Raw genomic sequence first — 14,224 nt, 5'->3', positions numbered from 1 at the left:
GCATTATCTACTGAGGTTGTTTTGAAGGCCAGGAACTCTCTTTGTATAAAACAACAGAATCAGAGATAAATTCAAAATATGCAGCAGCCTTTCAGGTTTTCAAGAGACAGGTAGCTTTGAATGAGCTGAATGTGGTTTTGGTCTTGATTCAGAACTGATGGGACTCAAAAATCAGTCAACAAAAAGTCGATAATCTTACACTGTTCATCTTCATCTTCATTCTGCTCACTAGGGACACCATCATAGTCTTCCCTCTCGGTGTCGAAAGCGTCCTCTTCATAGTCGGTCTGGTAGTCAGACTCATCTGCAGGGCAGGGAGCAAACGCTGTGTTAAGGTAGAGCACTGGCAGTGTAACCCTAGCCTGGGATTTGGAGTGAACAGCCCTTTGATAGTCCAAGGCCAATTAACAACAGTCAAAGAGTGGCACTCACAACTTGTACGTAAACTGTCAAAGTAGTGACTCACACTGCAGTGTAAACCACACTTCAACAGTGTGTGCCAGGCCCCAGATCTGTCGACTACTTTTAAACATGCTAGAAAATATTTTCTCAATAGACAAATCCTGTTTTGTTTTGCCATGCTGGTAAAGATACTAATTCTGCCTGGCTCTGGCTTATATTGAAAGTTCTCCACTAATCACCTAGGGTCCCACTCAATGTGCATGAGCCTAGCTATGTACTCTATCCCGCTCGTTGACAATGGCAGTCATTGTAGCCGACCCCGATGGTTAAACATGCATAGCTCACCATGAGATTCAAATCTTAACAGAGAGTCTGGGTGTGTTCCCTACTAGGAATCAGTATCATACAACACAGGAACAGTCCCTCAGCCCATATCGTCTGTGCTGACCATCTTACTCATGCATACTAATTATATTCATCAGTACTTGGTCTGTAGCCCTCTGTGCATTGGTGATTCCAGTGCTTGTCTAGTTAGTTCATAAATGTGACAGCCTTTGTCTATACCACTCTCTAAGGCAGTGTGTCCCAGCCTCTAACCACACTAAGCAGAAAAATTTCTTCCTTATAAACCCTCTACCATAACACTGTGCCCTCTGGTTACAGATACAACTATCATGGTGATAAGTTTACTACAATCCACCCTATCTATGCCTTTGTGGATTAAACTTCTAACCGGGACCCCCACATGCATTTTGAAAGCAGAGGAAAGATCTCTCAACTGTTGACTGAACTAATCCACTGCAGGACAGGGGCAGGACCAAAAAATGGTGCTGGGGTGAGGGCAGGTTCAAGTGCTGATTTTCTCCGGCACAGTACACACAAGAGGAATAGTTACTGGAAAAAGGTACCAAGGGGAGTCTGTCACTGGACCCTATCTTCAGCCACAGTTTGTAGGGCAGAGAACCAAAATATCAAACAAATATTGCTATGACACCTTCTACATTTTTAACGTTTAAAAAATAATAATAAACATTTCACACAGAGAGTGAAGTGAGCGGTAAGTGAGCGGTTTGGGGCAAGAGGCAGAGGCGAGGGCTAGAAGGTTGAGGAGAAAAGGTAGAGGGTAAGATTGAAGCTGACAGTGAGGATAGAGTGTGAAGATGTGTCCTGGAAATACAAGGGAAATGGAATCTATGCAAGAGAGGAAGACACAGACATTTCACATGTGTGCAATGGAGAATACATAGTGTGACAGAGAGCAATTGGTAAGAGCTCTCCTTACCCATACGAATGTTGCCTTGTCATTCTGCTGTCGTTGCTCTGAGCGTACACAATTCAATGCCTTTCCTGGCAGAGTCTCATAATGGGTCCCACTCTGAGCTAATGTGCTCGGATTGGCTTTACGGTGCCTTTCCCACCACACATGGCAAAATGTTCCATTTCTTTAGTATTGGCAATGTATAAATGTGTATTTATTGTTTGTATACTGTATTTAAAGGTCGATACTTCTGTAACATGATTGTAAATACATTGTGGGGTGCCTTACATTCTAATTCATGTGTAGTCTTAAGTTAACTTTGTGGGTCATTAAAGATGGTGTGTCCTGGTTCCTAATAAACTGGACTCAGTGAGGACGAGAGAGATCAGCGGCTGCCACGAGTTCACACTGAGCAAAATAGTACAGAGTGATTTATGTATTTTTTGATAGATGCCTTTTTGTAGATATTGGCAGTTTTCTTTTCACTAATTTTTTTAAGTTTGTATTTTGACGGACTTAATAAGAACCCGTGTACTAAAGTGCTAAGTGACTCCAGCCAATTTTTCCTTCAGTCATAACCCACATATCTAACCAACAGGACAGTGCCAGGTCAGGCACTCAAACAGAAAGAGTGCAATGAGGAGAGAATACCAACATCGATCATTTGACTTTCAAACTAGAACACAAATCACTCATTAGGGTGAGTAATGAATTTTTTAACTTAAAAATGTTCTCAGGCATATCCTGTTAAACAGAAGCTGGCAGGAAAGAAGGAAAACAGAGAGTAAAGCTATCAAACAGATAAACACATGGTAACGAATACTGCGGCAATGTTGGGAGCTGGTGTTAATCAGTGGAATAAGCTAAATAAGATGGTGTATGACAAAAGACCACAGAGCAGTGCACAAAACCTTTGTGTAGTGTCTGAAGCAAAAGGGAGCTTGTTACTCACCATCTACAGCAAGTATTTTAGCAGGTTCGATTCTGGATACTATTTCAGCCAGATCAGTGAAGGTGGTGTTCGGACAAGTAACCTGCGGGAAGGATATACCAAGTTATATAGAGCTGGAGAGAAATAGAAAGACTTTTCTTCAGATCATCTTTGATAACTGTGTTGGTGAACCATTGATGGAGAAGATCCTGAGAGGCAGGACTTATGAACATTTGGAGAGGTATAATGTGATTAGGAATAGTCAGCATGGCTTTGTCAAGGGCAAGTCATGCCTTAAGAGCCTGATTGAATTTTTTGAGGATGTGACTGAACACATTGATGAAGGAAGAGCAGTGGATGTAGTGTATATGGATTTCAGCAAGGCATTTGATAAGGTACCCATGCAGGGCATATTGAGAAAGTAAGGAGGCATGGGATCCAAGGGCACATTGCTTTGTGGATCCAGAACTGGCATGTCCACAGAAGGCAAAGAGTGGTTGTAGATGGGTCATATTCTGCATGAAGGTTGGTCACCAGTGGAGTGCCTCAGGGATCTGTTCTGGGAGCCTTACTCTTAGTGATTTTTATAAATGACCTGGATGAGGAAGTAGAGCGATGGGTTAGTATACTTGGTGATGTCACCAAGGTTGGGGTTGTTGTGGATAGTGTGGAGGGCCATCAGAGGTTACAGCGGGACATTGATAGGAGGCAAAACTGGGCTGAGAAGTGGCAGATGGAGTTCAACCCAGATAAGTGTGAAGTGGTTCATTTTGGTAGGTCAAATATGATGGCACAATATAGTGTTAATGGTAAGACTCTTTGCAGTGTGGAGGATCAGAGGGATCTTGGGATCCAAGTCCATAGGCTGCTCAAAGCAGCTGTGCAGGTTGACTCTGTGGTTAAGAAGGCATACGGTGTATTGGCCTTCATTAATCGTGGAATTGAATTTAGGAGCCGAGAGGTAATGTTGCAGCTATATAGGCCCCTGATCAGACCCCACTTGGAGTACTGTGCTCAGTTCTAGTTGCCTCACTACAGCAAGGATGTGGAAGCCATAGGAAGGGTGCAGAGAAGATTTGCAAGGATGTTGCCTGGATTGGGGAACATGCCCTATGAAAACAGGTTGAGTGAACTCAGTCTTTTCTCCTTGGAGTGATGGAGGATGAGAGGTGACCTGATAGAGGTGTATAAGATGATGAGAGGGCACAGGTTTAAGGTGCTCGGGAGTAGGTACAGAGAGATGTCAGGGGTAAGTTTTTTTTTTAAACGCAGAGAGTGGTGAGTGCATGGAATGGGCTGCTGGCAACGGTGGTGGAGGAGGATACGATAGGGTCTTTTAAGCGACTTTTGGATAGGTACATGGAACTTAGAAAAATAGAGGGCTATGGGTAACCCTAGTAATTTCTAAAGTGGGGACATGTTTGGCACAACTTTGTGGGATGAAGGGCCTGTGTTGTGCTGTAAGTTTTCTATGTTTCTATGTTTGTAAACTAACAGTAATAGAAACACAATGTCTGAGAGACCGTCATCAAAATATATGAAGCAAACTATTACAGTCTCTCAGGTGCTGTCTGGCATGCACTGTGCATAACCAGTACTTATTACCAATGTTTCATTTAGAATTCTCGGCATGGTAAATTATATACATTATTATTCCCCCCCCCCCCAACTTCATCAAAGGCTCTCAAAATAATCTTCATTCATATACAGCTTTTAACATAGTAAAACCACAAGATTACTTACCCACAACAATAACAAAGTTTTACAATGAGTCACTCAAGGAAATGACAGAACAGAGTTTAAGGAGCAAAAAAGAGGAGGAAAGCAGGAGTGGATTATGTCCTGATGAAGGGTCTCAGCAAGAAATGTCGACTGTTTATTCCTCTCCATAGGTGCTGACTGACCTGCTGAGTTTCTCCAGCATTTTGTGTTTATTACTCCAGATTTCTAGCATCTCCAGAATCTCTTGTGTTTAGGAGAGGATTATGGGAGGAATGCCATACCTTGAAACTAGGCAAACCAAAGCACAGCAATAAAAACTGTGAATGCGAAATGGGCAAGAATTGGTTATCTTCGCAGACTAAGCACAGAAGCAGGTATTAGCTTTAGTTATATCATTTCCAGATTGGTCTCATGCTAAAGTGACAATCATGCAGCACTCTGTCAGAAAGACAAGACAGTACCTGCTTCCACTGCCACTAACTTCAGGCTGGGCAGTAAGTGGCCAATGTACACAACCTGAAGACCCTTGGTCTTGCGAAAAGAGGAAAATCACCACTAAATCTCCCATTGTTGATGATGTTAATTGACAGCTTGCATATAAGGTAACCACATATTTGGGATCAGGGGTGATCACTGCCAGCACTTTCAAAGTTAGTCAAGTTTATTGTCATATGCACAAATTCGATGAGAAACTTACTTGAAGCAGCATCACTGTCTCATAGCATCATATTGTTAGGGTGTTTTGGGGGTTAGCACATATAGCAAATAACTTCAGCCACCAATCTTCAAATCTAAATATTGACTGAAGATTAAATTTAAAATACAGCTCTGAACAATGGGTTCCTAAGAGTCATGAACCACAGATAACTGGAAGAGCAGACAACGCTGATTTAAAATTAATCTGGGTGCTGATTGTGTGGGTGCAAAGAGAGAAGTTTGAAGGTTGTGTGTAGTTCAAAGGAAGTATTGCAGATGGATTGTAAATAGGGAAATGTCCTTTGATCTTTAGCATATAAAATGTTGTGTAATGTTGCTTTAAGCAGGTCTCTTTCTCCAAAAGGGTCTCAGTATGATGCCTGTTGTGTCTCATTTTGTCGAATAAAGAGACAACTTCATATCTACCAGCTACTTCTCTCCAGTGACTTTGTTCATGCAAAATACAAATTAAATACAAAATATGCACAATCTTTACAAGAAAACATAATAATAACAAAACAAAGTCCATTTTAATGAAAAGTGGCCATAGTGCTGCCAAGCAGTAGTGATTAGGGTGATCAGGAAGAGTCAGTGTGTTCTTAAGCGGCAAGTGTTGCAAATTAAATTATAAACTAACAGCAGTTGTGATAGGGATGTAATTCTCTTTTGCAGCTTTGAGTTTAGAAATAAGGCAGCGGCACATAGTGTTCCACTTCGGTTAAAGCCAAAGAAATATCTCCAGAATATCACCACTTTGGCACAATTCAAAATGGAGGTGGACTTCACCAATTTAGGAGATGTGAATCACTTTTAAAGGAGACTTGTTCTTCCTTACAACATCAAATAGATAAAAAGTGACCACAGCTTCAGGGAGATAACATCAGTTTAGTTAGATGGGTAAAAAAGCAGAAAATGGAACTCAATCTGTGAAACTTTTGGAAATGCGTTAGTAATAAAACAGAAGTGCAGAGGATGAGAAGGAAGAGGACAGCAATGCCCAGCCACAAATCTCTGAAGGTGACAGGAGAGGTAAACAAGCACATTTCAAGGGCATTATTGGCTGGGATAAGTTGTGCCATGTTAGAATCGAATGAAACACTAATTATATCATAGGAGGATGCTACATAACTGAAAGGATGTTATGGGATTGCGTTCAAAGGAGATCTACTGAGCTATTGCTAACTTTAAGGAATGACTGAATATCTCAGAGTTTATTTTTAGAACTAACTAATCAAGGGCAAAGATAAATTTCTTTGGAAAAGTTTTTCACCATCCCCCATTAGAGATGTCTAAAACAAGAGGGCATGTGTTCAAGGTCAGGGCAAAGAGGTCTAGAGGGGATCCAAAGAATTTTTTTTCATTCAAAGGGTGGTTGCAATCACTGCTTGAGGAGATAGGAGAGGCAGATACTCTCACAATATTTAAAAAGTGTTTTGATGAGCACTTGAATCACCAAGACAAAGCAGATAGGGACCAAGTGCCGGTGACTAATAGAGAATGGACGACTACAGCATAGATATGGTGGGTCCAAGGCTTGCTTCTCTGCTCTATGGCTGGAGGAGTTTGATGGAAGATTGAATTGTGTGGAAATAATGAGACAGCTAGAAAGGATTAAAACGAGAAACTTATTTTCACTTGGCAGAGAGGAAGGTTACAAGGAGGCAAAGGTTTAATCTAATTGTTCAGGGAATAGAGTGGAGATGACAAGACATTTTTTTACACCTAAAGGTGGTGGGTACCTTGAACTTGCTGCTGAATGGACTGTGGAGCAGAACCTCCCCCCAGTTTGAAAAGCATCTCAACATACAGATGAAGTGTTGCAATTTACGGGACCGCAGAGTGAGAACTAGGAAATGGACCTGCCCTACACATACTCCTCCTTTGGGCATGATTGACCCATACATATCCATAATCCTATCATAAATGTTTCTTGCAGTTGTCACTAGCATTACTAATGGATGTTTCAAAATGTACTGCACACAAGACCTTCCTTGGAAATGAACAACATGTATTCACAGAGGGTCAGAGTGAACAGCCACCAGGCCTGTTGGCCAATGATATAGTAAGCTCAACCTCTGTTCATAACTAACTAGTAAATATCCAGAGACCCCAAATGTTATCAACTTCAATGCTGGTACGTTACTGTAATCTATATCAGCTTCTGTAAAATTCATTCAAGGAAAGTAAGCTTCACAGGATAAGCCAGCATTTAATTGACCATCTCTACTAGCTCCTGAGGTGGTAGTGAGTTGCTTTCTTGAACTCTTATTGATCTTGAGGTGCAGTTATATCCTCAACACTGTTAGGGAAGGAATTCCATGATTTTGACCAAGAGACGACAAAGGAATGGTGATATATTTCAAAGTTAGGATGTTATGTGACTAGAACTGCAACTTCCAGGTGGTGGTGTCCTGTTCATTTAGCTTGTAGAGTCTAGGGTTTGGAAAGTGCTATCTAAGGAAGCTTGGTGGGTTTCTGCAGTGCACTCTGTTGATGGTATAAACAGCTGCTACAGTGAGCCGGTGTTGGAGCAAGGGGATGGTTATTGATAGGGTGGGTATCAAGTGGACAGCATGATCTTGAGGGGCGCATTGTTGAAGCTGCACTCATTTAGACAAGTAGGGAGTATCGCATCACGCTGTTAACTTGAACTTTGCAGGAGGTAGATGGGCTTTGGAGAATGAGCATTTATGACTTCAGAGGCTGTGGTTCCAGAGTTGCTGAACTGGTGTTTCACAGCCTACCTCAGAGAGAGGCAGCCACAAGGACAGAGGTACACACAGACACACTGCTCGCTGGGGATACCATCACCAGAGAACACCCCGGGAACCTGCAATAGGATTGCCCTGCAGTCTTGATGATTAATCTGAAAGCAAATCAGCAGAAAAGTCATAAAAACTGCTTTATTCATGTGCTTTGAACATTTGCATGTAATTGCTACAGGAATATTTCAAGTGAATAACTAGCATTTGACTCAGTAGGATTAATGGTTGTAGGAAGCTAGTTTCTTTATTCTCTCATGGTGTGTGGGCTTTATTATAGAGAGAATTTCTAATTATCCTTAAGGTAGCTCTGCTTTCGAAGGCTAGCAATGACGTGGACAAAGGATAACTGTGTATAGATGTTAAGCTAGCAAGTACAGGGGATGAAGACCAGCAAGGAGGAACCCCACCCATGTCAGCGAGTCCCCTGCGTTGTGGAATCGGTGGTCTATGATGGCAGGAGGTACGAGGGCAGGTGACCACCCCCCCCAAAGATACATGCGTTGGTGAGCCCGGAGTTCCAAGCTGGGAATTTGGGGTCTTGCTATCAGTGAGTCCAAATTCAGAGGCCTGGAGACCAAGGCAGAAGTCTGGAAAAGCCTAAAACAGGGAATTGATCATCATCTATTGGAGAACAAGTGCCATGTAACAGCACTGATGTCACACCTCACAGCACTCAGCTGATGACTGACAGGAGACCGATTGGGTAGCAATCAGCTATAAACTGGGCTTGTCCTGCTTCAGGTAAGCAGGACATTATTCCAAATAGCTGGCTGTACATGCATTGGAGCAGTTCAGCTAAAGGCACAGCTAGTGTCTTCAGCTGTTTCCTGATATCACGCGAGCTCCCCCAACCAAGGCGCCACAGTAGCATAGCGGTCAGTGAGATGCTATTATAGCTCAGGGCATCAGGGTTCAGAGTTCAACTCCATGCTATCATTAAGGACTCTGTGCATTCTCCTCATGACCGTGTGGGTTTCCTCCAGGCATTTTGGTTTCCTACCACAGTCCAAAGAATTACTGGTTGGTCATTGTAAATTATCCTGTGATTAGGCCAGGTTTAAATAGGGGGGTTGCTGGCAGTGCAGCTCTTTGAGCCAGAGGGGTCTGTTCTGCACTATATTTCTAAATAAATCATGTGGAGCGGCTCCTCAGATTCATTTTTTGAGGAGTTGTGAACAGAGTGGAACATTCTCACTTATGGTGGTAGCCATCTTCAGAGGAAATCAAAATGAATCAGCCATTCAGCTCATTTGGCTGAACATAATTGTGAATGCTTCAGCCTTCCAACCAGAACTCGCATGCTGGACAGGATGGGGATACATTTGGAGCTACCTCCTTCTGTCAGTGCTTATTTATGGCAGGACTGCAGAGCTTTGAAGTGATCCACTGGCTGTAGGATGACTTTACTTTGGCTACTGCCATGTGTTAACACACTAATGCAGATGCCTCAGGTTGGCACCCCAACTTCCAGTATGTCTGCTGCTGCTCCTGATCTGTCTATAGCAGGGGTTCCCAATCTTTTTTATGCCATGGACCCCAACCATTAACTGAGGGGTCCATGGACCCCAGGTTGAGCATTCTTCATTGAATCAGCATTGATCTTATTCTTGATTATTTCAAGATGGCGGCACGATACAGTCTGCAGCGGCCTCTCCGGAGTTGATATCTGTTATTTGTCTGTTATTTGTCAAGCGGAGTGCCGTGCACAATCCTAATCTGATGAAAAACATACGTGGGAGCACAGAGGAACACCTGGAAATCTCCAGGAAGGCCTTCTTCGTTGCTGCTGCTGCTGTGAGGTCGGGGTCTCTGCTGAGAAGGACAGGCCCCCAGTCCGCAGGGTCGCATTGTCGGTGGCTGGTGGCGGGGGCGTCTTAATTCGCTCAGCAGAGGATGGTGCTCGGCGAAGCTGTGCCGGAGGGGATGGTCAGAGGCTCGGAGGTTCGACGGACTCGGAGTCCGCTGCGGTCGGGTCGCTTTCAGTGCGTGCTGTGTCTGTGAGGCTGGGTTCGACGGAGCTTTCATTGTGTGTTGCGTCTGCGAGGCTGAGTTCGATAGCGCTGTGGGAGTCCATAGCGGGGGTATTCCCTTCTGCCACCGGCGTGGAATGACGGGTCTATTGGGACCCTGAGGACTTGTGGAAACTGTGTGGTGGTTTCTTTCGAACTTATAGTCTTTTAACATCTTTGGACTATTTTTACCGTGCCCATGGTCTGTTTTTTATCAAATTATGGTATTGTTTGTACTGTTGTAACTATTGGTTGTAACTATGTGGTTTTGTGCAGGTCTTGTAGCTTTAGTTTTTCTGGTGGGTTTGGAGCTCTTTTCCGGGGAACGTGCTAAGATGGTAACGCAATATTAATACGCAGCAGCCTCTCCGGACTCTGGATTGGGGATTGCCAAACGTTATGTGGATTTTCTGGTGTAGTCTATTTTGTCATGTGCTTTGTTGATATCATTCTGGAGGAACATTGTCTCATTTTTTAACTGCATTGCATTTGTGGTTTTTAAATGACAATAAACTGAATCTGAATCTTATTATAACATACTTACTTACTTTACTTTATTGTCGCCAAACAATTGATACTAGAGCGTACAATCATCACAGCGATATTTGATTCTGCGTTTTGCGCTCCCTGAAGTACAAATTGAATTAAATATAATAAAAATTTAAATTATAAATCATAATTAGAAAATAGAAAAGGGAAAGTAAGGTAGTGCAAGTCAGGTCCGGATATTTGGAAGGTACGGCCCAGATCCGGGTCAGGATCTGTTCAGCAGTCTTATCACAGTTGGAAAGAAGCTGTTCCCAAATCTAGCTGTATGAATCTTCAAGCTCCTGAACCTTCTCCTGGAGGGAAGAGGGACAAAAAGTGTGTTGGCTGGGTGGGTTGTTTCCTTGATTATCCTGGCAGCACTGCTCCGACAGCGTGCGGTGTAAAGTGAGTCCAAGGATGGAAGACTGGTTTGTGTGATGTGCTGGGCTACATTCACGATCGTTAATAATCATAATTCATAATTGTTACCATTATAATGGTAGGTTATAACATCGTGGGATTACAGAGTGTGAGGTACCTATCTGCTGCTGCTGGCATGCAGTGCCTCTTGGATTGCTTCATCTGTTCTATTGAGCAGTAATGTGGTGCCACAGAACATGACTGAAGCTGAGCTCCTGAAGACAGGACCATTTCCAAAGGCACTGTGCCATGGTCATTCCTATCTATACTGTATTGGACAATATACATCTGCAGTAGGTCAAGACTGGGTCAGATGGGTTTCTGCCTCCTGTTAGTCTGCTCACTATTGTCCACAAAAGTAGCCTGGCAGATTGCCCCTTCAGACTTGGCCAGCTCACTCAGTGCTGGTGCCATCAGGCAACACTTGTTGATGGCCATTGACATCTCCTTGGAGAGTGTATTCTGTGATCATGGCTATCACTTCTTCCAAGTGATATTCAACATAGAGAAGCACTGATTCATTAGTTGAGGGAAGGATGTGTGAATCAAGACTTTACTCCCTTGTCCATATTGATCTAATGCCCTGAAACTTCTAAGCGAGCTGTAGTTAATAGTGTGCTCTTTGAGGTCTTTCTCCCACCTTTATATTACTACACTGCTATGTCTACTAGGTCAGTCCTGTTGGTGGGATATGGAAGGATATGTTGAGTAAGGTTTGAATGTTGCACTGTTACTTGGTTACTCTGGGACAGTTTTCCCAATTTAGATACCAACTACCAGATGTTTGAGCAGGATTTTAAAAAGTTAAGAGGGCTTAATTCGATATTGGATTAATGCCAAATAGTCTGTTTTTCCTCTCATCCTTTTTTTGCTTTAATATAACAATGCCATGATAATCACTGTCAATCACGAGGGATGGGTGTGACGTCATACACTGGCCAGATTTGGGGAGAGGCAGAGAGTGAACACTTCAGGTCAGGAAGTATCTCTGGAAAGCAAACCAGTGGACATTCTGACAAAGAGTCCCGGAATATTAACTGTTTCTCTTTCCAAAGTGGTTTCCCTAACTTATCGAGTACTTCCAGCTTGTTTAGCATTTTCCCCTCACAGTATTTCCACCATTTTTTTTTCAACTTTCATCTATTAAATGTTTCCCTACATCCAGGTTCCTGAGACAATACAGCATGATCAGTGATCCTGATCCTAAATGATTAGGACAGCATCTGATCTAAACACAGAAAAAGTAGCACTAACAATTCTGTAGAGAGCAAATTCACAAGGGAAAAAAAAATTACAGCCAAGAGCAAAGACATAAATTTGTAAATTTCTGTGAACAGGAAACAGATTTTGTCCCTTGTAAGGTAGACTAATTTTACATCAAAATCAAAATAAATTATTAATTTGCAACTTGATAAGAACAGTGGCTCTGAGGGAATGGTTGTTTGTAGCGATTTCAATAGCTCTGCTGTTCATCCCTGTAAAATGGCTGCTGGGACATTAGCTGGCAGAATAGAGCTGCTCCTGGAGACAGTAATCACTGGATTAGTTCAGCAAACGAGTCACTACACCAGTGCTTTAAGGTCCATCCACTATTGAAACCCTTGTTTTTGGTTGGAATCAAGTTTTCACTGTCCTCATGCTGCCTCTGTCCCCTTTTCTTTCTGTTGCCATTTATTAGAGTGACGAGAGAGCCTGTTGTGTCCAACTAGGCATCACAGTGGCTAGCACCACCAGATTTGATGAACAAAATTTAAAAATTGGTACAAATAAAACAAAGCATGCTTTTCTGAACCATCCATCTTGAGCTTCTGCTCTAATCTGTCTACCATCAGAACAGGTTCATTGGCTCTTCACTCAACCCTGGACAGCGAAGAAGCATAGAGCAGGATGCTCTGTATCACCGGCAGCTCAGCATTCAAAATCATCATCCCCTCAAAGCTAATCAATTACCTTCAAGGTCTTGGCCTCAGTACCTCCTTGAGCAATTAGATCCTCAATTTCGTCATTTGCAGACCCCAGTCAGATCAGATTGGCAAAAACATCTCCACAATCTCCATCATGCATCATGGCCTGTAATGGCCTGAATGGAAAATCCAACAAAATGTAGTGGATTGTTCTTTTCGTCTTGTTTGTTACGGAAATTGTTGGAGCCTTTGACGTACAGTTTGGAACTCAATCAAATCATCCAGCGCTATGCTGTGTCCAGAGACAGGGGGCCGAAAAGATCCGAGAACACAAACCGACTCATGGAAGAGACTAGAGACAGGTCGTGGGGTCATGAACGACTCCATTTTGAAACGGCAAGGAAGACTGAAACATCGAAGTGAATGCGGAGAGGGTCAGCAATGGCTCCCAACGGAGACATTCGTAGCGGGGTCGGTGGTTGGAATCAAGGTTAATGTGGAGGGGGTCAGCAATGGCTCCCAACTGAGACATTCGTAGCGGGGTCGGTGGTTGGAATCAAGGTTAATGTGGAGGGGGTCAGCAATGGCTCCCAACAGAGACATTCGTAGCGGGGTCGGTGGTTGGAATCAAGGTTAATGTGGAGGGGGTCAGCAATGGCTCCCAACTGAGACATTCGTAGCGGGGTCGGTGGTTGGAATCAAGGTTAATGTGGAGGGGGTCAGCAATGGCTCCCAACAGAGACATTCGTAGCGGGGTTGGTGGTTGGAATCAAGGTTAATGTGGAGGGGGTCAGCAATGGCTCCCAACAGAGACATTCGTAGCGGGGTCGGTGGTTGGAATCAAGGTTAATGTGGAGGGGGTCAGCAATGGCTCCCAACAGAGACATTCGTAGCGGGGTCGGTGGTTGGAATCAAGGTTAATGTGGAGGGGGTCAGCAATGGCTCCCAACTGAGACATTCGTAGCGGGGTCGGTGGTTGGAATCAAGGTTAATGTGGAGGGGGTCAGCAATGGCTCCCAACAGAGACATTCGTAGCGGGGTCGGTGGTTGGAATCAAGGTTAATGTGGAGGGGGTCAGCAATGGCTCCCAACAGAGACATTCGTAGCGGGGTCGGTGGTTGGAATCAAGGTTAATGTGGAGGGGGTCAGCAATGGCTCCCAACAGAGACATTCGTAGCGGGGTCGGTGGTTGGAATCAAGGTTAATGTGGAGGGGGTCAGCAATGGCTCCCAACAGAGACATTCGTAGCGGGGTCGGTGGTTGGAATCAAGGTTAATGTGGAGGGGGTCAGCAATGGCTCCCAATGGAGATGGTCAGCAGCCAGATCAGCGTGTGCAGACCCGGATCTGCGGCATTTGCCCCTGGCTCGGCGGTCACTCTTTACAGAAGGCCTGAGTACGTGCGGCTGATCTCCACATATGCAGACAAAAAGACATTTCCCATATTCTGAGATTTATGTGATTATTGGACTGTACTGTATATTGGTTTCCTTCAATTTTTCAGTGATATCTTTGGATGATTGGTGGGTAGTGTGTGTAAGAGGCATGGTTGAGGGTTTGGTGTTACTGTCGCTGTTCTTTTTTGTGAGT

At 43.7% G+C, this 14,224-nt stretch overlaps 1 protein-coding gene across 1 annotated transcript in view; it reads right to left on the bottom strand.

Annotated features, from left to right (window-relative positions):
* The window catches only part of pnpla7b (patatin-like phospholipase domain containing 7b), a 331,521-nt gene that overhangs the window by 12,076 nt on the left and 305,221 nt on the right, over positions 1-14,224 (bottom strand). Inside the window, exons 34-35 of the mRNA XM_073052200.1 lie at positions 2,613-2,694; positions 200-304 (exon numbers count right to left, since the gene is read on the bottom strand). Of these exons, the coding sequence (XP_072908301.1) occupies positions 200-304; positions 2,613-2,694 (187 nt within the window). The remainder of the gene's footprint in view (positions 1-199; positions 305-2,612; positions 2,695-14,224) is intronic.

The sequence above is a fragment of the Hemitrygon akajei genome, chromosome 7 (assembly GCF_048418815.1).
Source record: "Hemitrygon akajei chromosome 7, sHemAka1.3, whole genome shotgun sequence".
Classification (NCBI taxonomy): domain Eukaryota; kingdom Metazoa; phylum Chordata; class Chondrichthyes; order Myliobatiformes; family Dasyatidae; genus Hemitrygon; species Hemitrygon akajei.
Note: the sequence above shows the minus strand (reverse complement) of the source record. Positions and strands in the feature narration are given on the sequence as shown.